The sequence below is a fragment of the Cryptomeria japonica genome, chromosome 6, assembly GCF_030272615.1.
Source record: "Cryptomeria japonica chromosome 6, Sugi_1.0, whole genome shotgun sequence".
Classification (NCBI taxonomy): domain Eukaryota; kingdom Viridiplantae; phylum Streptophyta; class Pinopsida; order Cupressales; family Cupressaceae; genus Cryptomeria; species Cryptomeria japonica.
In genome coordinates this window covers 493,651,133-493,677,671 of record NC_081410.1, presented here as the reverse complement: position 1 = coordinate 493,677,671, position 26,539 = coordinate 493,651,133, and the positions used below count along the sequence as shown (strand labels likewise).

Genomic DNA, 26,539 nt, shown 5'->3' with positions numbered 1-26,539 from the left:
AGACTAATTAAGCTAATGACATGCATGATTAAGCTATGATGATGATGCAATTAAGCTAGAAAAGAGATTGATTAAGCTATATGATTCAACAATTATGCTAGAAAATGATCAAATTAAACTAGATCTAAGATGCAATTGCCTATAATAACAATGCTCAAATGATATGCTAGAAGATATATGCCTATAGTAACAATGCATAAGATGAAAATGAGATGGGATCCTTAATGCTCCAAAATGGGGGATATTTATAGGATTTCCAAGGCCAGGGGTGAGGTGGCAGGAATCAACAGTCAAGATTCAGTCTGAAGATATCAAGGGTGAAATTGGAGGAGGTTGGAGGAAGAGACACTTGTCATCTCTATGGTGACAAATGTCAAGGAGATTTGCTCATAAAAGGGCAAGTGCCCAAGAGAGGAGACATGTGGCCAAAGTGCCATGTGTCTCAAGAAGAAAATATCCACACCATAGGAGGTTAGGATAAGGAGGTTAGAATGTGCAAGATAGGATAGGGTTAGTTAAACCCAGGATTAGGTGGAATGGGTTAGGTTAGAGGGATGGTTAGGTTAGGTGGTTAGAAGTTAGGAGGCATGTGGGTAATTTGAATTTAAAAATTCAAATAATAGGAAAAGACTAATTAATTCTCAACAACTCATAAATTGATTTGTTTTAATTAATTAGGGGATTAGAAGAATTGATTTAAGATGGGGGGAGGATAAACTAATTTGAATTAATTAATCAAAAGGGGACTATTGAAATGAACCTATTAAATAAATCCTTAGATTTATTAATACATAGATGAAAGGGGGAATTTAATCAAATTACTTAATGAATTCAATTAAATTAAGAAGGGGGATTAATTAAATAATTGCTTATTTAATTAATTATCTTCAGACCATTTTTAGGTGTATACAATACATTGCCATTCTTTTAATCTTTTAGATTTTAAGCATTTTATATAAAAATATTTTAATAAGATACTTTTTTTAACATTTTAAAACAAATAAATTTTAAAATTGAGATAAATAAGATATAAATAGAAAAATATAATTCATATGATAAATTAGAAATTATTTTTCATATATATATATATATCTGTGTGTGTAGGCATGCAACTTTGAATTCAGAAATATTATATATTTAAAATTTAAAAACATAGAAATTTTTTTTGATCTTTCTAAATTGAAAAAAAATAAAAAAATTATATATTATTATTTTAAGAATATTTGTATATTAAATTTAAAAATATTATATATTACTGCTTTAATGTTATTTTGCAGATATTTTGTTTTTCTTTCTCTATTAATAACCCAAAATTGGTGATTGGAGTTAGAGGCTCACAATTTTCAGGATTTTCTGGAATCTCACAATTTTCCAGCCTAAAATCCTCACATATAAAGTCTGTCAGCTAAAAATATTTTGATTTTGAATAAAAACACATCTTTTAATCTTACTTTTTAATAAATGGAAGATAACATGAGTTCAGTTAAAAAATATTTACCCCCAAAAGAAATAAGAAAGAATAAAAAAAACATTTTAACTAGGCTTGAAATTTGAGAGTCACCATTACATCCAAATGTTCACACTTAGGAGGAATTTCAAGGAGCAATTTATTGGAATTATTAGGAGGAGATAATTTAAAATCTTGCAATCAAATACTGGGGGACTGCAACGAATATTCTGCAAGATGCATTGTAGAAGCCTCATCTGCAACTTTACCTTTAGTATTTGGCTTGTATTTATACCAGCGGGCCCAGAAGAGATAGTTGCAAAAATTGAGAATGCTGAGAGTAGAAAGTAACCAGTAAAACAGATTAAGATGGTTGCGGTTCAGATTGTCTCCACCAAGCCAACCATGGGTTTTCGTCTTATGAGTTGCACGATTCACAATTTTGACCAAAACACTGCTGAGGAAGTAACCCAAAGCCAAGGAACTCCATGAAAATGCAGTGGCCAAGGACCTCATTCCAGCAGGGGCTTCACTGTAGAAGAATTCCATCAAACCTACAAAAGTGAATAGGTCTGCAATTCCAAAAACAAAGTACTGAAATCCCAACCAGAAGACACTGATTGGAATAGGGGGCATCACCAATGCTATATTATCCACCATTCCATGATCTATGGCCACATTTTTTCTCTTTACCTCCACTAAAGCTGCAATGCCCATTGAAATGGCAGACAGTACTAATCCAACTCCAACTCTTTGCAAGTGAGTTATCCCTGTCTCATGCCCAGTGAATTTTCTTGCAAGGGGAACAAAAACTCTATCATAAAATGGAGTGATGATTACTATGATTACTAGGGGAATTATACTAAGAGAGGCTGGTGGGATTTCAAAGTGCTTTCCCATTGAGGTGTCCATGGTTATGCCCTGAGTAACAGAAAATGTCTGCAGTTGTGCTAAGCATGTGTTCATTACTATTGTGCTTGCAAATACAGGCATCATTCTTATTAGAACTTTGATTTCTTCCACTTGGGTCACACTGCACAAATGCCATGGACTCACCGATAGTTTCGTATCACTTTCCACCAGATTGTCTGCTACTATGGCAGCTTTGTCCAAAAATCTGTTAAGAAAAAGAAAAACATTGTGAATATTTCTTAACAGCATGTAAACAACTTTTAACTGGATTTTTTTGAGACACTGTGAAGGATTGAGTTTTCAATCTGTTTGTATGTGGAATGGTTCCAATCTAATTTTCTATAGGATGTCAATACATTTAGAAAGATTTATTTTGTATGAATTCTTTAAACCAAAGAAAGTTATTTATAGTAAGGTGAAAGATGAAAAAATACAAAATATTGTTAAAATACTTATATGTTTTTTCCCAAGGATTACTAGCATGAATTTCAATTTTATTTGCCATCCAATCACTTGCTTTAAAGAGAAATTATAGATTTAAGATCAGGAATTTCAATTCTATTCATCTTAGCTACAAGGAAATTTGAGCATATTGCTTAAAGGAGTATAAATGAATTCGGGGGATTACATACTTGAACTGATTTGTATGTACGAGCTTCTCTGAGTGCAAAGCTGCTTTCTTGTCACGTGGCTGATATAGATTGCCTGAATTCTCTGGTAATCTAAACTTTCTATTGTGAAAAGCAGCTACAAATACCTGAGATAATAACAAGATTAGCTTTATTTAAAAAGCAATTGTTTTTAAGAGTATATAACACTAAAATTTCTAGGTCTATTCTTGATTATTGACCTCACCGAATCCATCATAGGGTACAAAGTTCACAAGCCAATATTAAAGAAAAAAAATGACCCTCAAATGTTAAGCTTTTATAAATATTAAATATATAAAATGGTAAGGGAATAAAGAAGAGATTAATAGTAATTCTCAATGGATAAATTTTTGATATCATTTGAATTTTCAAATATGTTATATCATATTTTTATAATGTGAGATTGTTGGCATCAACATTTCTGATGGCACTCCAATGGATGGCAGTAGAAAGCACAAAGAAATAAAAATGGTTAGTTGCATATCAAGAACAAACTTAAAAGAAGGACGAAGAAAAAAGAGAAGGACTAGATGCCAATCAAAGTTCAATGATAAAATCTTCGAAAATCAGAACTGAAAGAACAAATTAAAAACAACAGAAAAAAGGAAAAAGAAAAAAGCCACATTTTATTGATTGAAGAAACAATTTTAATGCGATAATTATTGATCTCCTTCTATTTGATACCAATCTCTTTTGGCAAAAATAATATAACACAAACTATTCACCAGACTTTTAACATCGAATGACAACCATCATAGCTTATTATCAATCAAAATAAAAACTCATACCAAAAGGAAAACAATGCTTAAAACTCAAAGTAGCCAATATATTAGTTTGCAGTATTTACCTGGGCAATGCGAGTAACAGGACTACCTCCTAGAACATTGATTCTATAAGTTGAAATCCCACCAGTAAGACTTAAGATTCCAAGGAAAACGGCTGCAACACATATTCCAAAACCCACATCCCATCCCTTATTGTTCATCAGCCATACCACCACTGTCACTCCAATACATGCTCCTATAGACAGACTCATAAGAAAAAAGTTAAAGAAAGTGGATATTTTTCTCCTCTCTTTGGGATCTCTTTCATCAAACTGGTCTGCTCCTAGAGCTGGCAAAGCAGCCTTGACAGCTCCATTTCCAAGAGCAACAAGATATAACCCAATATACATCATGACAGCATTCCCTCCACTCACTTTCTCACACACAGCTTTGGGATCGAATATGTTGCATAATGGAGGCTTCAGAGATTTTTTGTTCGCTTGTATTGTCAATATAAGGTAACCCTGCAAAACCATTGGAAAAAGAATTGGAACATATGAAAATCCTGGATGAACTAGAAATGGGTATAGACTTAAAGTCAAGATGAGACTGTAAGAAACTTACAATGAGCTCTACTGAAGCAAATATAATGCATGTTTTGAATCTATTGATATAGGCATCAGAAATGAATCCTCCCAGCAGCGCCAGCAGAAAAGCAGTCCCCATGAAATTTGTTAGGGTGTTGGCTGCGTCAGCGACTTCCAAATGCATGAACACAGTGAAATAGGTGACAAGGTTTACAGCCGATGCTAAAAAGGCTATGTTGTCAAATCCTTCCATTACTGCAATACATCATACACAAGGATTAATATGCCACCCAAATCTTAAACATCTTACATCTTTCTTGATTTTACTAAATATATAATAGATCATGAATGATTGGGAATCTTGAAGTCAAATTTATTATATTGATTGTATTTAGCTAGAGTAGATTGAATAATTGATTATAAATCATGGAGTATGATCTGAAACATTAACCTAAAATTTGTTACACAATCAAATTTAAAAATCTCACCATATTAATTGTATTTAGCTAAAATAAATTGAATGATAAATCATAAATTATGATGTATAATTCCACAAGATGTAAAAAAATTTACACAAGAAAATTTCTAAAATCTCATTATATTCATTGTATTTAGCAAAAGTGAGTTGAATGAATGATCATGAATCATAGAATATGATCTGAAACATTGATATAAAAATTGTTACACAATCAAATTTTAAAAAATCTCATTATTAATTATATTTAACTAAAAGTAAATTAATCATATACCATAAACAAAGAGTGTAGAGCGCGTTCCCCCATGACTTTTCTTGCGAGCAGGTCTTCCTTTCCAATCCACAAACCCTTCGAATTCATTCTCCTGGATTGTAATATCTCCATATTCTGCCTGCAAAATGAATTCATTCTCTACATTAGTCTCAATTCTCAGCTGGTACTAACATTCTATAATTTTCTCAACAATTTCATTCAATTTGAAGAAAAGAGATTCTTGATTATGTATTTTACCATTATGGGTATGGTACAATCATCAAACCTCAAAGCACTTGACCAGTTGCTTGTTATAGAGCTTTTTATAGACTAACATTCTTCGAACATTCTTCAGGTGGGTTTACAAGACGGTCGGTGGTTGAACAGCTAAGGGTAATTCATAGTTTGTTTTATTGTTTATCCTCCCTCTTTTAACCTTAAAATTTCTCTTCTACAACACCATGAAAGACCTTCCTAAGGCAATTAAATTTTCTAACTCTTTGTTAAAGATTTTACTTAAACTTCAGTAAAATTTGCCTTGCCGGCTATTGAAAGATTAAAAAAATGTAAGCCTGCATACAAGATAATTATTTTGGTTTATACAATTGGAGTTTTATTTCGAAACAAAGTTGCCGAACTTTGTAATAGACCAGTGAGTGGACAAGTAATTGAGAATAAATGTTTCCTTGTGTTTAAAATTACGTTATTGATCTTTTGCCATAGCCGATCAAATCTCTTCACAACGATAAAAACAACAATATACTGTTTTCATTTCGTCATCTCCAATAAAAAATGTATTATTGACTGAGTTTTTAATTAATTAATTGAAATAAAAATAATTTTCAATTAATTAAAAAATATCGAAAATCAAATTAACGGTACAGTTTGATTAAAAAGGCACAATCAAATCTTCAGTGGGAAAATTATTATAGGCTATTATATGTTGGAAACTTTTACAGATTTCGTCTTCTGTCAGATTTTTTTTCTGTCAATCTTGCCGGCATCGAAAATTTTCTGGCAGTAAACTTTTATGAAATCTGGTATCAGTCAATTTGCTTGACCACGCACTCCGTTTGTGCACGTTGCTTTCAAAATTTAGTAACTAATTAGCTGTAAAGGATGAGGTAAACGCTGGAAAGGAATCAAACAAGTCTTTAAAAAAAAAATGAATTAATTAAAATGTTATTACATTAAAGGTGTATTTTATATGAAGTGGAGCAATTCACTTGAGGCATCAACGGTGCAAATTATTTTAGAGGGGATGCAAGGCAATGAAAGTCATCTGGTTTTTTGAATTTTTTCTATTTTTCATTCATCGATTTATTAACGCTTTACTGCACTTCTGCTCTCTGTGATTTACGGATAACTGCGGATGCATGCTCCTCCGTACATTGCATGATATATGCATTGTCTTTGTATTCTATGCATAAGCTAACTAATACAAGCAACGAGTTAACCTTTCTTTCTCAGCCTCCTTCACCATAATTTCAGCATGTAGTAGTTGTTATGGCTTCGTAACCTCCGTTGCTAATGCGGTGGTTCTTTGTATAAATATACATTTGCATCATGTAATTGACAACATGGTTAATACAATTTTTTTCTTCTGTACTCTGTTTGCAGGTTTGCAAAATTTTACATAGTATCAGAGCAAGGATTGAGCTGTTTTAGATAGAAATAACCATTGTATTGAAGGTTTTGGTTTTGTACTCTTTTGGAAATATTAAGGAGTGAATCATGTATATGTATATAAGGGTTGTAGATGCAGGTATTGTGGAAGCAATCAACACAGGCATGAATGGTGTCCTCATTTCTCACATGATGCCTTTCTACTCTTTTTTGGCAATGCATCAAAATCTGAAGTTGCTCCTTCTCCACCTACAGAAGATCTTGGCTTCTCTGAAAGCCCCATCAAATTCTCTTCAGCAGGTTAATTCTTGTCTTCTTGATGAGCAAGATATGATTCTACTAGACATTGCCTTCTTGTTTGTAGAAACCTACATTGTCGATTTGGAGGACACCATTGAGGATCTTCATATCCTCTTTTCTGAAAGCTCTTATGGAGTTGATTTGTCTTCTTCTGATGTTATGGGCACATCTTCAGACCCTCTTGCTCTCTCTTTGCCTATATCTGCTTTTCTTCTTTTCTAGCTAGATCTTTGTGCAGATCTGTACTTTGTTTGCACGTTTGCAAAATTTTACATGTTATCAGTTGGACTTAATGCATGAGATGGTTATTAGTTCACATAAATCATGATTGCATGACTCCGTTGCATGAAGCTTACATGAAGTAGACTATCTCTTGCATGAAGCAGACTATCGCTAACAACTAGTTTGCATGTCATTCTCAGCTATTTTCACCATAATTTCTTTAATACGGTTGTAGCTTTTATTCATGCATTTTTCATAATAATGCATTAGCTAATTTTGATTGTAATAAATTGCATTTCAATTAATGAGAAATTTAATTTTGTTTTTATCACAGCCTAGTTGTTGTGAAGGAAAAACATAAATTTTATTTTTGCATGTATTGAAGATCAGATCTGTTGCAAAGAATGAAATTTACAGCCTCTTCTTTTCTCATGCCATACAACTATTTTGAATGGAAGCCAAAGATTCCGCTTCACCTCAGAAGTAGAGGCTTGCATCGAATAGTTATGGCAACATAGGTCGAACCCAATTATGTTGTTGAAAAATATAAATATTTCAACAGGATGGATGAAGCCTTCGGTCTTTTGTGCTTGTCCATGTCTCTAGAATTGTTGTTTCATGTTGAAGCATGCAAAAAACCAAACAATGTTTGGACTAAGCTAGAGACTCCTTTTGGGAAGCAAGATGAGATGCGGGGTCACATCCTCGAAAATGAGCTCAGCTCATTAGATCCAAAAAGTTTTGAAAATATTCAAGACTTTTTCACAAGGTTCAAGGCCTTATTACTTCAGCCGAAAGAACGTGGAATTGACAAATCCAAGGAATAAAATAAATAAATTATTTCTATTTTGTCAAATTTGGGTCTAGAATATGCAGTATTTGTCTCAACATTTCACACAATCAGGCTTACATCAGGAGCAACTTGGAAGATGCACACACTCGATGGTTTTATTGAGAAATTAATACATGAGCAAGATAATCTCATAAAGATAGGGACATTGAAAAATTCCAAGGCTCATACACTTGTTATGCAAGCAAGTTGGAAGAACAATTCAAAATAAATTCAACAATCAAAAGGCAAAGGGAAGAAAGATCTCAATCTGACAAAGGAAGGCAATCCCAAACCTTCAGATGCATCTACAAGCTCGAAGGAAAAGAAGGATAAAAAGGGCAAATCAAAGTGCAACTATTGCAATCATGGTTACCATCTAGAATCATCATGGTAATATGATTTCAGAAAGTGCCAAGAAGTAGAAAGAAAAAGCATCAGAAACAAGAAATAATGCACATGCATTAATTGTTGTTAATTCTCATCCAAATGCACAGATCATTGACTCCAGAGCTTCACACCACATGGAAGCCACAAAAGATTCTCTCTCCTCTTTAAAACCATATGTTGGTCCTCCTATTCTCATGGGAGATAACTCTCTAGTAGAGACAACCAAAATAGGGAGAGTAGAGCTTGGAATTGGAAGTTTTGAGAATATCTTGCACATTCCAAATCTTTCTTTCAGTCTTCTTCTCTATCTATCAAATGACACATACTGGCATTGTAAGGAGAGTTGAATTCACCCCAGATTCGTTGAGCATATTTGACATGCAAGACAACTCTAAGATTGTTGTTGGTAAGGTGAATCACCAATCTCATCTGTATACCTTTTCTGACTTTGTTGCTAAATCAGATTCTACTTTATTGCTAATGCATGCCAATGATGAAAGTAGAATTTGGCAATGAAATATTTGGTTATTTAAACTTTAGATACATGCAACAACTTAGCAAACATGGGATGGTGAAAGGCTTGCCCGCCATAGAATTTTTTGATGGAATTTGTGAAGGTTGTGCTCTTGGCAAGCATCCACAAGAAAAGTTTCCAAAAGGGAATGCATGGAGAGCCTCTTCTCCCTTAGAGCTTGTTCACAGTGATCTCATGGGTCCATTTTGTTGGCAATTTGGAGGAATTGATTATGTGTTGCATTGATGTTTTGTCATTGATGTCAACACTAGTTGTTTTGCTGTTTACCGGCTTCCAGTAGAGTGGTTGGATTATGACATTGATCTGGAGACCATCTCCGGTATTCTTCAATTTGGTCCAGCTTGTGGTATTGGCTTTCATTGGCTATTCATGTGTTCCTGATGCGTATCACATTCAATTGGTTTGGTATTTGATGATCTGGATGCTATCATTTATTCTAGTAAGCCTTTTGGTCATCGGTAAGGGTTTTACCATCAGCGTTTTGATGACGATCTTTTGATGAATCCGATAAGTGGTGTTGGTGCAGCTTCTATAAGGTTATCAAGATGTTGATGGTCATCTTGTTCGTGTTCTAATTGATTGGTGATGTTTCATTTGGCTTATGGTGACCTATTATAGGTCCGGTCTTATTCTACTAGGTTATGGACCAGTTTGTGTAATGTGTTGGTGATGCTCCCGATGTGTCACTGGTTGGATTATGTTGTTTCTGTCTTAGGCCAAATTGGTTTATCATTGGTTTGCGGGATTATGTAACGGATCTATTGTATTATCTTTTAGGTGGTCGACCTAATTGTTTAGGTCCCGGGTTGGTATAAATATGATGTGAGATCTCTTTGTAGATCATGGTTTTATGGGATATAGGATTATCCGTGTGCGAATAATGTTGTAATCATATGCAGAGGTTTTGGTTTATCATAAGTGATCGAATTGGGTTTGTGAAAGAGGTTTAAGACCTCCCGTATTGAGCTTAATTAGAACTGTACTCAAGCATAGGAGATGCTATTCTTGTAGTTCACTCATCTTTCCGGATTGTAGTCTAGATTTTTTTGTAGTTAGTGAGGCTCCTTTTGTGATGAGCAGTGTGCCTTCCTGCATGTGTAGGGCCCTCTTATTGTAATCACATACTTGCTGAAGAAGTATTATTTGACTGTGGGTAGGTTCCCATCATGGTTTTTCCCTTTACTAGGTTTTCCACGTACAAATCTTGGTGTCATGTGTTATGGATGGTTGGTTAATTATTCTGTAATTTATGTTTATGCTTAACTGTTACATCTGTTATTTTGGTACTTGGTTTATGCATTCCGGTAGAAGGTTTTGTGAGCTTAAATTTTTATAATCTATTGAAAACTAATTCATCTCCCCCCCCTCTCAGTTGCCCATTGGTTATCCTAACACATTTCCTGAACCTTCCATGAGCAAAGCTAGATATGTCATAACATTCATTGATGATTGTACACAAGATACACATGGGTGTATTTCCTCAAGTTTAAGTCTGAAGTGTTTGAGAACCTGAAGATTTTCAAAGCCCATGTAGAGAATCAGTCTGGAAAAATGATCAAGATCCTCCATATAGATAATGGGGGGGAGTATGTCAATAATGATGTTCAACATCTTTGTGATGAAGTTGGAATATAGTTGTAGACCACAGTTCCTTATACTCCATAATAAAATAGGGTAGCTGAGAGGAAGAAATGATCTTTGAAGGAGATGGTTGGTTGCATGTTGCATGCTAGATCCCTTCCTTCCAAATTGTGGGCTGAAGCAAGCAATTGTGCTTCATACATACAAAATAGATCTCCTCATAAATCTCACCGGAAAAACACCTTTTGAAGCATGGAGTGATAAGCAACCAGAAGTCACACATTTTTCGTATTTTTGGATCACGTGCATGGGATCGCATTCTCGCAGATAAGAGGAAGGATTTGGAGCCTCAAAGAAAATAATGAATCTTTATTGGATAACTAGATGGTGTAAAGGGATACAGATTATTAGATCTCTCAACATAAACTTTCTTCATTGAGAGGAGTGTCTACTTTGATGAAAGTCCCATGCAAGCATCTCAAATGCAACATGCCACCACTTTTGTACTAACTCCTCCTATAGATCTCAAAGATGATGCATCCAGTGATTTCGAATCTGATCTAGATGAACAAGATCATGCATGTCAATATCCACATCCAATCTCTAATAAGGATTCAAGTGATTATCCAGTATCCCCTATAATAAATCAAAGAACGAGGAGCTTAGCTGATATATATATGATGGCTCCCATGCACTCTTAGATACTGAGCCCATCATACCAATGTATGCCTATGTGGCTCACACATCTAACCCTCAGAATTATGCAGAGGATGTAGGTAATCCTCTTTGGGAAGTAGTTATGGATGAGGAATACAACTCTCTTATTGCAAACCAGACATGGGATTTGGTTCCACTTCCATCTTATCGCAACCTTGTTAGGTATATGTGAATCTTCAAGACAAAGAAATTAGTTGATGGACAAGTGATAAAATACAAAGCAAGATTGGTAGCTAAAGGATTTCAGTAAGTTCATGGCATTGACTATGATGAGACTTTTGCTCCAGTGGCAAAAATGGACTCCACTCGATTGGCTCTTGTCATTGCAGCAACAAGAAGGTGGGATGTACATCACATGGATGTGAAGAATGCATTTCTTCATGGTGATCTCAAGGAGGAGATCTACATGGAGTAGCCACCTGGGTATGTGCAAAATTCCCCATTGGTATGAAAACTCAAGAAATCTCTCTATGACCTCAAGCAAACACCTAGAGCATGCTATGCTAAAATGGATTCTTATCTTCTATCTCAAAATTTTGTGTGATGCAAATCTGATCCAAATTTTTATATGATGAGAACATATGACTCTTTGTTGCTCATAGTAATCTATGTAGATGATCTAATAATAACAGGTGATTCCATCACAAACATTGCGACCATCAAAACTGCTTTGCATGACAGATTTTCTATGACAAACATGGGTCTTCTGCACTTTTTTCTCAGCCTTAAAATTAGCCAAAATGCATCAAGAATCATAGTTACTCAATCCAAATATGCGAGAGATCTCTTGACTCAGGTTCACATGACCGACTACAAGATTGCAACCACACCTTTCCTATCCAGGGTGAAGATCGAAGATGGAAAGAACACACCCTTGGTTGATTGTACACACTACTGTCATCTTGTGGGTTTTCTTTATCTCACTCACTCTCATCCAGATCTCTCATATGCAGTGGGGGTTGTCTCTAGATACATGCAGGAGCTACATGAGCTACATTGGAAAGTTGTGAAGCGTATTCTTTGATATGTTTGAGGAACCATTAGCTATGGGATTCATTATTCAGTAGGATGCACTTTGGATCTCATTGGCTATACTGATTCTGATTGGTTTGGTGATAACATTGATAGCAAGTCCACTTCAGGATATGTTCTTAGTTTGAGATTTGGCCCCTTTTTTTGGTCAAGTGAGAAGCAAATTTGCAGAGGTCGAATATAGAGGTGCAGTCAATGTTACCATTCAAGCTATTTGGTTGCAGAACTTCCTCACTGAGCTTGGTATACATTTTCATCATCCAACTATTATTTGGTGTGACAATCAGAGTACATTGAAGCTTTATTGAGATCCTGTACAACGACAACAAACAAAACACATCAAGGTTCACATGCACTTCATCTGAGATTTGATATACGATGGAGTCACTGATTTGTAGTATTTTCCTACTTCTCAATAGATTGTAGACATCTTCATGAAGACGTTCACTGAACAGAAGTTTCACTCTCTCAGAGACATTCTTAGAGTGAATGACACTGCCACATAATAGTTGTCATACTTAGTTAGCATCCATTTTGAGGGGGGTTTTGTTCCCACTGGGTTTTCCCTCTTTCCTCTTTTATTTATTTTTCAATAGGCTTGTCTCTTTAGTTAGACTTAAGGGGGGGTGTTAATGCAACTTTACTTGTAGTTCTACTCTCCATGATTTACAGATAACTGTGGATGCATGCTCCTCCTTACATTGTATGATATTTGCATTATCTTTGCATAAGCTAACTAATATGAGCATCAAGTTAATCTTTCTTTCTTTTCCTCCTACACCGTAATTTCAGCATGCAGTAGTTGTGTAGAGTCGTAAATTTTACACCCTTGCTAGGGTGGTACAATTTCACACTTAGTTTAGCACCTGCCTTAGTGTGTTTGCATCTTGCATTTCTTATTTTCCTTTAGCATTTAATTAATTAATTTAATTAAATCTAAAGTGATGTTTCATCACTTCATACATTATAAAATTGGGCCCTTTACACTAAGTGTGCCCCTTTTTGTTTGTCATGCCCAACTTTTGGGCACGAACGGAATTTTTTTTTTAAATACTTAACTAATTATCGACTTACTTATCTAAAATAATGCATCTTGGTTTGGTCTTAACTATATTTGGTGTAAATCAGGCGATTAAATTTAATTGGGTGACAAGGTTTACTAAGTCGTCTACGAGCTAAAATCTCTCCCAAAAGGATTAACACTAAGCTTCATTAATAATTAATTAGAATCTCAAGTATATCGATTAATCTCGAATTTAAACTTTCTTTATAAAATTTGTCTTATCTTCCTTGACCCACTAGGTTTCTAAGTTAATTATCCTCGTGGTTAAAACACCTTATTAAAATAAATTCCCCGTAATTTAAAAATACTTTATAATCTTAAAACTTAAATGGCCCTCTTGGCCCTACAAATAATATTGCTTATACATATTTTATGAGTCTAATCTACCAAGCATTAAAAATCTTTTCATAAAATTTCTACATTGTCCAATATATTTAGAAGAAATATACCCAACTTAATTTTACATCTAACACATTTATTTATAATTAATCTACTTTTATAGGTGTATATATATATATATATATATACACTCATGTATTTATTTCCTTATGTGTTTTATCTAAGAATGTATTTCTAAAAAGGAGTGGGGCTTTAAATTTTATTATATTAAGTTACCCCCCTTTTTTTTTATTTTAAAATACCCACCCCTTATCTATCTCCCTCTCATTTTTAAAACAACACCAAGAACACAATGTCTTTGCCCTAACCCGAAATTAGGGTTAGGGCGTGTGTGTGAACCCCCATTCTTAACCCCTCTTTTTGTGTGTGTGTGTGAAGTTTTTTTTTTGTTTTGTTTCCCCCTATTTTTTTTTGCGTGCTTGTGTGTGCAGGAGAGTCGGCGGAGGAAGGGAGCCGAGCGGTCAAACACACCAACCGACGGTGTTTTGAGTTTCCACGCAGTGAGCGGAAGGGAAGGGGAGGCGAAGCGGTGGGGGGAAGCGCCCGCAGCGCGGGGCACCGCTGGCTGCGGACGGCGCCGCCCGCAGGCTGCGTACGTCGCCGCCCGCAGTCTGCGGGTGCCGCAGGCTGCGACCGCTGCCGCCCGGGAGCCGCGGCCCCCGCGATACAATGCACAGTCTCCCTTTTTTTTTATTAAACGTTTCTTTTGGTGTTTATTTCGTTTTTAAGCAAGGTTAAGCATTCAAGATTTTATAATATGTTTTTTTTTTATAACATTTATATATATATATATAATTTGGTAAAATAAAATGCATAAAGTTTTCTGTTTGAAACTGGCAGATTTCTTATAAAAGGGATATATATATATATATATAGTGAGAGACTTAGCAATATATCAGTCCCCTCTCTTTTTTTTGTATTTTTAGAGTGTAAATATTTCCCCTTTTTTTTTTTTTTATATACAGATTTTTAAAAAAGGAAATGAATAATACAAATATATATATATATTTTTGTGTATCACCATCTTCACTTATTTAAGTATCCTTTGAAAACATGCAGGACCTTATGATTTTTATTGCAGATTGAGTAATGAAGAAAAAACATTTTTTTTGTAGGCAAATATACTAAGACTAAATGCTAATCCTTTGGAAAGAAATAGACTACAAATACTAAGATTTCATTTTCTGCAAATAATGGGGAATAAATGACTGTTTTTAATTAAATTTATAGCAGCATATTCAACTTAAAGAAATATGGAGTAACATCTAACTTGAAATTTCAGTTTACTCAAAGAGCATATATATTGCTTTTTTTTTGAAATTAAAACAACTACATTTTCCTTTTCATGATAGTAGGAATACACTACTTTATTTTTTTTTTGGAAAGTAAACACAACAATGACTTTCTCTTCCTTTTGCAAGCTAACATTGAATACATAAATTTTTCTTTCCTTGTAAATAAACACAAACTAGCTCACTTTTCCTTTTCCTTTACAAACTCCAAAAGTGAATACATTGTCTTATTAACTTTTTTCTGCAACATAGAACAGCCACATAACTCTTTAATCCATCTTTTCCCATTCCCATGCAACCTGCAATAAAACACATTTTTGACCATGGAGAGCTCACCTCCCAGCCTAGGCTTACTAGAAGCCACCCCCGAGCTTGGAGAACCAAGCACTGGACGGGTTACAAACAAGCAACTCTACAACAAACACAGGAAGACACTCACATACAAGTTTCCCATCCCAAGCTACACTTTCACCACATTCATGGTGACTCTTCCATGGGTGGAAGTGGACCAAGTACCAATGGGGAGATTTGCAAGCCAAAAACAATACAAGCCACCTCATGGCAATACAAATGCAACAAAATACTTCCACAATCCTTATGCCCCCCAAAAAGGCTCAAGGCCATATTTACTCCCCTTATGACCCCCAAATGCATACACAAGGCTATGCAACAAGGGTCACAAAGGACACCCTTGAGATCACTCTCCATAAGGAGAGCCTCTCACCCATGGCTGTCATACTCCTTCCACCCCAAGATCTTCCTACCCTCCCAAGACTAGGAGATCTTGGACACTCCCAAAAACAACAAGAACACAAAACAAAACACATAGAAAAGAAAACTACACATTCTTTACTTGCACAAAAACTTCATAAAACACTTTCTTTACAAGCATCTCTTTTCTACAACAAACAACATAACTAACACATACAACATAAACAAGAGGAGGTAAGAAGTAACCAACCTTATTCTGCCAATAGGTATGCTAAAATTAGTTGGGGATGAGCTGCCCAATTCCACACTAACTTTCTCCAAATTCCACCAAAAGTGCTATTCTCCTACTAAATTTTCAAATCAAGCATAATCTCCAAGAATGGAGAGTGGGTGATTACTCACTAAGTCTCCAAATTCTTGCCTAAGAAGGCCTCTCACACACTTCCCAACCCCTTGGGTGGGGTGTGAGTTCCCATTGGTTTCCCTTCCCAAACTCTTACACATTACCAAAATTGGAAAGGGAAAAGGTGGAAGAAGATGGGGAAGAGAGTTTGACATCTAAAGGGAAGGTTCTCTATCCTAGGAAGAACTTTCTAAGTTGAATTTTCGTTCATCTTGGAAACACCACTTTTTGAAGTGACTAAATAGTCACATGGGAGAAGCCACATGTTGCAAAATACCCCTAACCCATAGGTATACCCTTTGGACCTTTGGAAAAGCCTTAAAACTTACCCTAGGAGTCCATTAAACCCTTTGGAAACCCAACTGAAGTTTACCTACGGGTCAAACTTGAGTTGACCACTCCCAAGACTCCCTACCCAAGGCAAATTTGGGACCACACTCATGTTTTTTTTGAATGGCTTTGGTAGAAACAAAACTCCCTCCAAGAGACAAGTCACAAATTAATGACACTAATCAGCACATGTGTCAAGTGACACAATAAAAATACAATATAAAAATCACACATGGAATTTGTCTCTTGTAGGTTTACACATATACATATAAATAAATTTTTAACACTCAAGCATTATACACTTCACAAATAAAATACATTACAATGGGGTGTTGTCTCTCCAAATAGACAACTCCCGGCTTAACAAACGCACAATGGTCTAGGCTTAGTTCTCCATATAAATTCCATGGTCTCATGGATAATTTTCCTATGCATCTCAATTAACACATTAGTAATTCCAAATCATCACAATTATACATAATCAAATTCATGGATTCATTACACATCAAACACTCATACGTTTGGCAACAATAATTCAATATCTCATTTGTTTCAAATCCAATTTCACATAAGCAATTAACATAATTTTCCAAAATTGAACCACTCATAAATAAGCATCATTTTTCTATCATCAAAATGAAGTCCTGCAAATTTCCAATAATGACATTCACCATCACAATGTAACTCTATTCTAGTAACATATCTAAAGTTTCATAATCATCATGCATGAAATAAAGCATCAACATATGTCAGTGTGATCCAAATCATGGAGTCATATAAGTTCTAAGTCCATAATGCATAAAATAAAGCATCCATAATAGTCTCAATATGCAAATAACTGAAATGTCAAACTGAATTGGGGTAGGGCCTCACATTGTTTTATTCCTCCAATAAATCATTTAATCATAAACCCTAATTATGTCCTATTTCGACCTTTAAGGCCCAATTTCACGTATCAAAACACCTTGAAATCAGCTATAACTTTGGGATTCTCTCTAATATCATCATATCTAATGGCCTTGAAAATTTGGCAAAAATTTGGTCAGACGATGGTGGGAGTGCACATGGTCCTCAACTTTTTTCTTGAAATTTTGGGAGCACAATTCTATGATATTATACTACTTAACCCCAAAAGATTGGTGGGAAATTCAATTCTTAGGTCGTCCTAAAGGCATAATTAAGTCAAAATTAAGATCTAGGGTTTCCTACATAAGATCTCTCTTTCTTCATTTGAAGGGAACTAAGGACTATCTATCTATTAGATCTAAGAATCTAAGAATCTAAGAGGAGGTTTTTGGAGCACAAGGAGCCTTCTATGTAGTGAAAGAGAAGCCTATGTGGATTCTTCAACAACATTCAACAACATTCAACTAGATTTCATCAAGCATTCATCATCAATTAGGAGTCTTGAAGACATTGAAGAGTAATAGGAGATCTAGTTGCAATATCTCTCCCTTGGGGATTTTCATGATTTCATGATATAGTGTCGTAAAGGGTCATATTGTGTCCTAAGGGGTCATATGGTGTCTTAAGGGGTCATATGACATAATATGACCCCTTAGGACACAATATGACCCATAATGACACAATTTGGTATCGTAAGGGGCCATATGGTGTCCTAAGGGGTCACATGACACAATATGACCCCTTAGGACACCATAGGACCCATAACGACCCAATATGGTGTCATAAGGGGCCATATGCTGTCCTTAGGGGTCATATGGTATCCCATGACCCCATAGGACACCATATGACCCCTAACAAAACCATATGCTGTCCTAATGGGTCATAGTGTGTCATAGGGTGGGAAGATGAACCATTATTACAATATAAAAAGTAGTGCCACTACTACTTACAAAAATTTGACACCTAAGACCCCTTAGGACACCATAGGACCCATAACGACCCAATATGGTGTCATAAGGGGCCATATGCTGTCCTTAGGGGTCATATGGTATCCCATGACCCCATAGGACACCATATGACCCCTAACAAAACCATATGCTGTCCTAATGGGTCATAGTGTGTCATAGGGTGGGAAGATGAACCATTATTACAATATAAAAAGTAGTGCCACTACTACTTACAAAAATTTGACACCTAAGGGGTCATATGGTGTTGTAAGGGGTCATAGGACACAATATAACTCCTTTCCCCTCCCTCTCTCTATCTCTCTCTCTCCCTCCCCCCTCCCTCTCTCTCCCCGCTCCACCCCTTTCCCCCCCCCCCCTCTCTCTCTCTCTCTCTCTCTCTCTCTCTCTGTTAGGATTCCCAAAGATATTGAGAGGGGGGAGTGAATCAGTATCTGACTGGTTTATAAACTTACTTGACTTAAAACATGAAAAGCATATTAAAACTGTGTACTGGTAAACCATAAATAATGCAGTAAACAAGAATAAAAACAACCACATGAGAAGCACACCATAACACAATATTTTAATGAGGAAACCCGATGTGGGAAAAATATCGGTAGGATTTGTGACCCACAATATTCGCTTACTGGCCAATAAGGGAATATTACTCTTACAATAGGGGCCTGCACATGCAGGAAGGCCAAGTGCCTAGAGCTCACTGTTCAATTACAAAAGAAGTCACACTGACTTACAAAAATGGATTATACTAATCAAATGTCTTGTACTGCTTCAGATCAGTATTTGCTATGCCAAATTCAGTACCGGTTTAAGCTCTGCTACAACATAAATCCTTAACCAATATTTCACATATTAGGTCTACTTATCTCGCATCCTCTTTCACACATTTCCTCTTACAAAATGATCTCATACATATATGAGTCATATTTACAACTCGCCATGTCGGCTTACAATCATTTTACAATTAATTACAAAATACATTTCAAACAAAATTGAAGTCGCCCAAGGTGTTGGTATCCTTCCTTTCACTGTCAGTGTTCTGTGTGCCGGTGTAGAGTCTGTCTATTAGTGCCAGTGTCGGTGCCAGTTTCTTTGTCTTGTTGGTATCATATGATTGCATCAATGACAAATCCTTCAATCACCTACAATTTCTCATTGGAGTGTGCATTTGCCAACACTCTTCCCCCTCCCCCTCTCCCTCCCTCTCCCCTCTCTCTCTCCCCCTCCTCTCTCTCTCTCCTAATCTCTTTATCTCTCTATCTCTGCCCCCCCCTCTCTCTCTCTCTCTCTCTCCCCCTAATCTCTCTTTCTCTCCCCCACTCCCCCCTCTCCCTCTCCCTCTCCCTAATATCATATACTAATATATTCATAAATTAATATATTGTATGTTAATATACAATAGATTAATTATGTGCAAATTTAGTTATTGAATTTATTTATTAAAATCAAATATCTGATTTCTATTGTATAAATTTCAAATTTGAAATTTTGGCTTGGAAGTGACAAGCCTATAAAGTCAACTGAAAAAATGTGTTTTTCAGTATTCCTTGATTTTCCAGACTTTACACTAGTGGTTGACGACTTTTTTTATAGCCAAAATTGATAAAACAAAAAGGATTTTTTAAGGACATTTTCAACTTTCCAACATTATAAGGCTTTTCTTATTTTGACTTTAATAAATAATTATTATTTATTTTCTAATTGAATTCTGACAAAAGTCCTGATTGATAGATTGATTGAAAAACACTCATAACTTTCAATCGGTATAACATGTTTTGAATCCAAAACATCTGTCACATCCTATGCTTTGTCTACTATAGGGAAAAAAAAAAAAATGAATTTCATAAGGTTTTGACCAAGCTAAGGTGGTCAGATGTGGGAGTTTCTGAATTTCTAAAAAGCTATAGTAAAAAATTCATAAATAATTATTTACTTTATAAAAAAATATAAAAAAATACGTGTCACATTTGGACATGATTCTAATACTTATATTATAAATGTTATAAAAAAATATTATGATTTGATTGTGATTAGGGTGGTTAGACATACGCCTACTTCTTATCTTTTTCCTAAATTTTAGTACCACTGCATTGAAATTTGAAATTTTCATCAAAGAGGATTATTTTTTTCCCAAAAAATAACTAGTAGCTTAGAAACTACATTCAATTTTCTATATATTCTCTTCTTACATATTTTAAAAATAATGTTCATAACTTATTCAAATTTTCATGTCAAGTTGCATAACTTTGATTTTTTGAAATTTCATTGCCACTTAAGGTCCTGTTTTGGCACACCATGGTTGTGCACATGCCCTGATATATTTTTGTCTTCATTAGTTGATAGCAATGCAAGTTATACAAATATTACATTTATATACAGATCCATAAAATACCAAATCATATTAGATGATACCAGATAACTTGTTATTGTGTTGTTATCATTGAGATGTACACTTTATTATATCCTGCCAAATAGCACACACAAACATGTCCTGAGAAATGTAAACACCTCTAACACTATCATATATTAAGAATATCCAATAAAGTACAAATATACATCGTTGAACTCCCACTTAATGAAGATATCAACACTAGAATCAATCCATGTGCCAAAAGATCGACGAATAACATTCATATAAAAGATGTGGCCAGATCCTATATCACATAATGTGGAAGAGCATTCACTTTCAAATTAATTTTTACTTTATTAAAATGGCCTCTCTTAACCATTTACTCTAAATAAGTTGAATAAGCATTTTTGAATTAAATTAAGATGCTTCTTGTCTCAATAATTTTGTCATACACTAAATTGACTCATGATATACTCATGTCATTGAAGTCAAAAATACATACCAAAGAATACATCTAAGTATCCCTATGAATGCCACTAAGTTTTCTATACAATTACTATTCATTAAAATTGCCTTACATGAACAAGGCTTATTGTCATGATTGAAAATGTATTGTTGTATTTACATACCAAAGAATAAAAGATACCATTCAAAGTGGGAAACAAATATCCAACCTCTAGAATAAACTAATGCATAAATTATTATAAGTTATGGTGTATGAAGGTAACTTATATATTGATTCATTCTAGGGGTTGGATAGACATTTCCTTCAAAGTGTACCAACTGATGTCATGCCATACACATTCTTCTTATGCAAACCATATCAACAAAATGAACACCATCCTCTCATCTCAATGGAACATACCAATGCAGAAATGACCATAGACAAGGCCAACTAACAAACTTTACATAAACATTGAATCGATCTTGTGGATATAGAAGTCCACATATGAGTCATATCAATTCAACGAATGGGTGGCTAATACACAAACTACATAACTTGAAGATCCAAAACAAATAAAACATGCAAACTTATCATCACATTAGTAACATGCAAAAATGAGATATCAAAGAAGATAACATGTGGATTTCATGACTCAAACATTAGATCACTAGTAGACCAAATTTCCTAAACAAATTCATAATTGAGCACCATAGTCTACAAACCCATCAAGAAAACACTACAAAAATGGTGTATGACTAATTGTTGAAGTAAAGATAGAGATCCAATACCATGTTGAAGTGAAGATAGAGCTCTAATAACATGTTGAAATTTGCAACACAAGCACTTGCAAGATCAAATGACAAACAAAACACCTTCCACAAACAAGATATGCTCAAATAAATGTTATATTACTCAAAAGAAAAGAATACAAAATGAATTACAATTGTACAATGAGGTGCTTATAAAGAAAGCACAAAGCTAAATTTAGGAAAACTAAAGTGCAAGCATGATGAGCTAAATAAAGCTCAACTCTAAATAAAGCTAGATGCACAAAAGCTAACTTAGAAGCAAGTACTCCTAAGTGAACTTAAGAAAAAAAAAAGCATAACTAGTTGTAAAAAAGCAACTCATACCTAAATATTCTCTAACACTAATCATGTACCAAAATCTCCATATTATAAAAGTTGTACAGACCTCCTAAAAACATGCATAAAGTACAAATGTAGAATTGCAACTATCTTGCATAAAAAATCACCCTATCATGATTTGAAGAATAACTCATATATAGATCTATTAAACTATAGGTTTTGATTAACCATATAAAACTGTAAAACCATTGTGTTCACTAACACATGCAAATCCATATCCATTGGATTTTTTTAAATTTTAAATTTTTTATTTTATTTTAATTTTTTAAATTTTTCCTTCGCATCGAGGTTTCCTAAGAAAGATAAATGTAAAACTTATGAAGATGCATACTATTGATGAGATCATCTAACAATTCAACTTTCGGTGTTGCCAACTAATATGCTCCTTCAAACTGCAAATTTCTCCTTTGTGTCTCATTGTGTCCTATCTATTGAGATGTTGAGGTTGATTACTATAATTATGCTCTCATGATGCACTTCTTTGTTCCAAGATGACTCTAAGACGAATGAACTTGTGCTAGATTGATGCAAAGAAAAGATGATTCTACAATGCATAGCTAAGATGATAGTATGGTGCAATGATGAAGATTTAGTGAAGCTAATGACAATGGTAGAATAATGGTAATAATATAACGGTTATTCTAAAAGAGATAATGAAACTACAATGAAATAATGGAAGTTATTATGATATGATAATCATATTGCAAATGCTTATGAAACTATACAAACTAAAGATAAATACACACTTTTTTATTGCTATGATATTTTAAGCGCTTTAAAACACCATGAAAGGATAACAAACATACTAGCTAGTCCAAAATGAGGATGAGGGGATTATTTTAATAGGCAATTCATTTCTTAAATCCAATGTGGCAAAAATTAACGGTTGAGGAATTGGTCTTATGAAAGAGAGGGTCGAGATTGAATTGGTTGAATGAGAGGAGAGATAGAAGGAAGATGTTCCTAGTATATTGACAATATGGAGGGATACGTGGGACAAAGATCCATATGGAAAATTCTCACAAAGACCATTAGAGAAAGGTGGAAGGAGTTTTAGTTGTTGGGAGGTTAGAAGAAATATATGTTTCATGAGATTGATACAAGTGTCTCATTAGTCTCCTTTAAGAAGGATGGTGTGGAGAAACCAAACTCTACAATGTAGGGAAGCTAGAGAGGAAATAGGAAATGGAGTGCCACATAGGTCTCCAATCCCATTTGACTAGGAGGTGTGTTGAGGATGAATGGCTAATTGAATATTAATAATATTTAAGTTTGCTAGCAACATTGAGGTGAGGTGGAAGATGGTGTGTAAGATGATGTGGATGTTAGAAATATGACTTGGTCTTAGAGGAATAATTAAATAATTAGAGGGAACTTTAGAAGAATTAGGATATTTAATTAAATAAATTATGAATTTATTTAGTTATTATAAGAATGGGATAAATGCAAATCAAATAAATAAATTGGTATATTTATTCATTGATAGAGGAATATGAAATAAATATTTATTTAATTTATCTCGAGTCATTTTTAGGTGCATACATTTTGCCCCTCTTTGAGACAATGCATTTTATCACATTGTTTCAAAGAATAAATATTTTAAAAATATAGTACATATATTTCCATCTTTGACTATTTTGTGGATAATGATTGTCAACATTAAAAGTGTATCTTTGTCCCATTTTTGCTGCTTATTTTTAATTTATTGTGGCTATTTTCTTAAGGTAGATTATTTTAATAGTTAAATTTGTTTCACTTCTATACACATTGATTTGATTACATCTTTAAATTTCTTTGACTATAGAATTGGATTTGAGTCATCTTAATAGTATTTTATTTTGCTTGAGACTAGATTTGTAACATTGAACTCAGTTCAAGATCTTGGAATTTATTTTTAAATTATTTCCAACCATTTTAGCTAAATTTTCAATATGTTAGATATTGTACCTTGTTATCAAGCACAATATTTGGCTTCAATTTGAGTATTTAAAGTTGTGTATATAATAGCAAGATTTTTAAGGATCCAAGAGGATGAAATATTTATTACATTTTTAATTCTATAGGGTCTTTAGGTTTATGAATATTTGGTTTTTGGCTATTCTAATTTCTAATTGAATTATATGATCATTAATATAGTTTTATATAAGATGATATCAAAGTCATAAGTAAGGTATATATAAGAATTAGTGATTAGCTTATGATTATCATATTGTGAATCAATTGTATTCTATTTGGAGATTTTTGGAAGTTTTCTACCTCAAACTAGCTTATTATTTATTAAGTACTATCAAATATTTGCAACATATTTTCAATTATATTATTCATTTGTGCAATTCATTTCATTGCAATCAATTTTGACATATAGAAGACAAGAAACAAGTTTTTTCTTTGAATTTAGGAGGTTGAGTTATGAAGTGCATACTCTCCTAATTTGGTGAATTATTTCTTAGTTTTGGAGGGTTTATTAGGGACATATTGAAGCTATTGAAATCTAGACTTGAGGGCATTTGGATAAAATTGAAATATTTATTATGAAATTAGGGTTTCCATCAATTTCACTCCTAAAACTGCAAATCAAAAAAAACATTTGAGAATTTTTGTCCACAATTCAAACGTAAGCCCTAGTAATGTATTTTAATTCATTTGAAGTAATTTATTGTGAAAACTATTTTTGTGTGAAAACTATTTTTGTAGTATCATGGTTGGTGCTTGAACAAGAGGCAAATGAAGGAATCCAATCACTCATAAAAAGATTCCTAACATTTAGATGATCTATCTATACAAGAGAGGGATACCATAACCAAGAAAAGAAACAAACAAGATGAAGGATGGAATATTTTCAAGGTGTTGGTGTAAATAATTATTCATCATGGATATTATTACACTTACTTAAGTTTACTTAGGATAATGCATTTCATAGTAGTTTGGATATGAGACACTTGGGTGTTTGTGCCACATTGGGATAGTGTGTGTAGGAGAAATTCCACCTTTTATGGTGTTGATCTTGTTATTACACTATCATATCCACTTATTGTGGAGTGATAATTCCACCTTTGGTGGGTGATCCACCTCATGTAGAATATTATATTATTTCTCCTACCTACCCACACCTATTTCCTACCTACCCTTGTTTCTCATTGAGCCACATGTCATATTTGTGTGCTCATACATCCATATGGCCTTGCCTATATAAGCAGGCCTCTATTCATTGTATGTAACTATTGAACAACTATTGAATCATGTTATTGATCATTTCTATTGATGAGAATACAGTTTATTCTTGTCCTATATTGTGTCTCTATTTTGTACATTTCATTGAGCTCTTGATCTTGGCAAAATCCAACATGGTATTAGAGCAATTGGGGCTTCATTGATTCGTCTTGAAGAGGCATTATTGTGACGTCAAGAGGTAGATCTAAGGAGCAGCATCTTTTGGAGGTGTCCTAGACCAGATCTGACCTCACCATTGCGTCCAAAAGGCCGTTTCCATGAATTTTGGTTATAAAGTCGACCTATTTTGGTGAGAAATTTTTTTTCTCCATTTTGCTTATATCGTATGGATTTTCGGAATATTATTATATTTTTCAAAAAAAAATTTTTTTTTTCCTTTTTCTGAAATTTTTTTTCAAAAATAAAAAAAATAAAAAAAAAGAATTGGAAAAAATAAAAAAAAAAACAAAAAAATTGGTTTTTGGGGGGTCCGCAGACCCCCCCCGTGCCGAACGTACCTGTGCTCCGCAGGTTGCAGGTCTGACTGCTCCGTACCAGCGCTACGTCTCTGTCGCCGCGAGTCCACGGTCGCCGCCCGTACCTGTTCGTCCCTGCCGACACCCCGAGCTTCCTCTGCTCCGTTGCAGACGGAGCTCTGCTCGGGCCCTCGTTTCACGCGTCCTCCCTGCCTCGCCCAGCGGCTCCTGCGTGCTCCTCCCGCCGCCAACGCGGACTCACCAGTCAACCAGACCGGAGGACCATGCCCGCCACGTGGCAGGCGGCCACTGGCCCGCGGTACAAGCCCTGCCATGCAGCATTCCATACATTGCCACGCAGACATCCGTACGCCACAGTCATCTGCCACACAGACTTGCTCAGTCAGCAAAATCCGTACAGTATGGACTGTACAGTCAGCTGGCCACGTCATCTGTCCGTATAGTACGGACGCCCAGTCAGTAGAGGGCGAAGTTTTTGCGATGGTCATACGACCGTCAAA

General features: G+C 34.7%; 1 protein-coding gene across 1 annotated transcript; it reads right to left on the bottom strand.

The window, feature by feature from the left end:
* Positions 1-1,648: 1,648 nt before the first annotated feature.
* Positions 1,649-26,470, bottom strand: LOC131052787 (protein NRT1/ PTR FAMILY 4.6). The gene is made up of 7 exons (XM_059222111.1): positions 26,061-26,470; positions 5,424-5,475; positions 5,110-5,227; positions 4,398-4,615; positions 3,857-4,297; positions 2,992-3,116; positions 1,649-2,564 (listed from the first exon to the last, which is right to left on the bottom strand). The coding sequence occupies exons 1-7, from the start codon at positions 26,468-26,470 to the stop codon at positions 1,649-1,651; spliced, it is 2,280 nt and encodes a 759-aa protein (XP_059078094.1).
* Between the last annotated feature and the right edge of the window lie 69 nt (positions 26,471-26,539).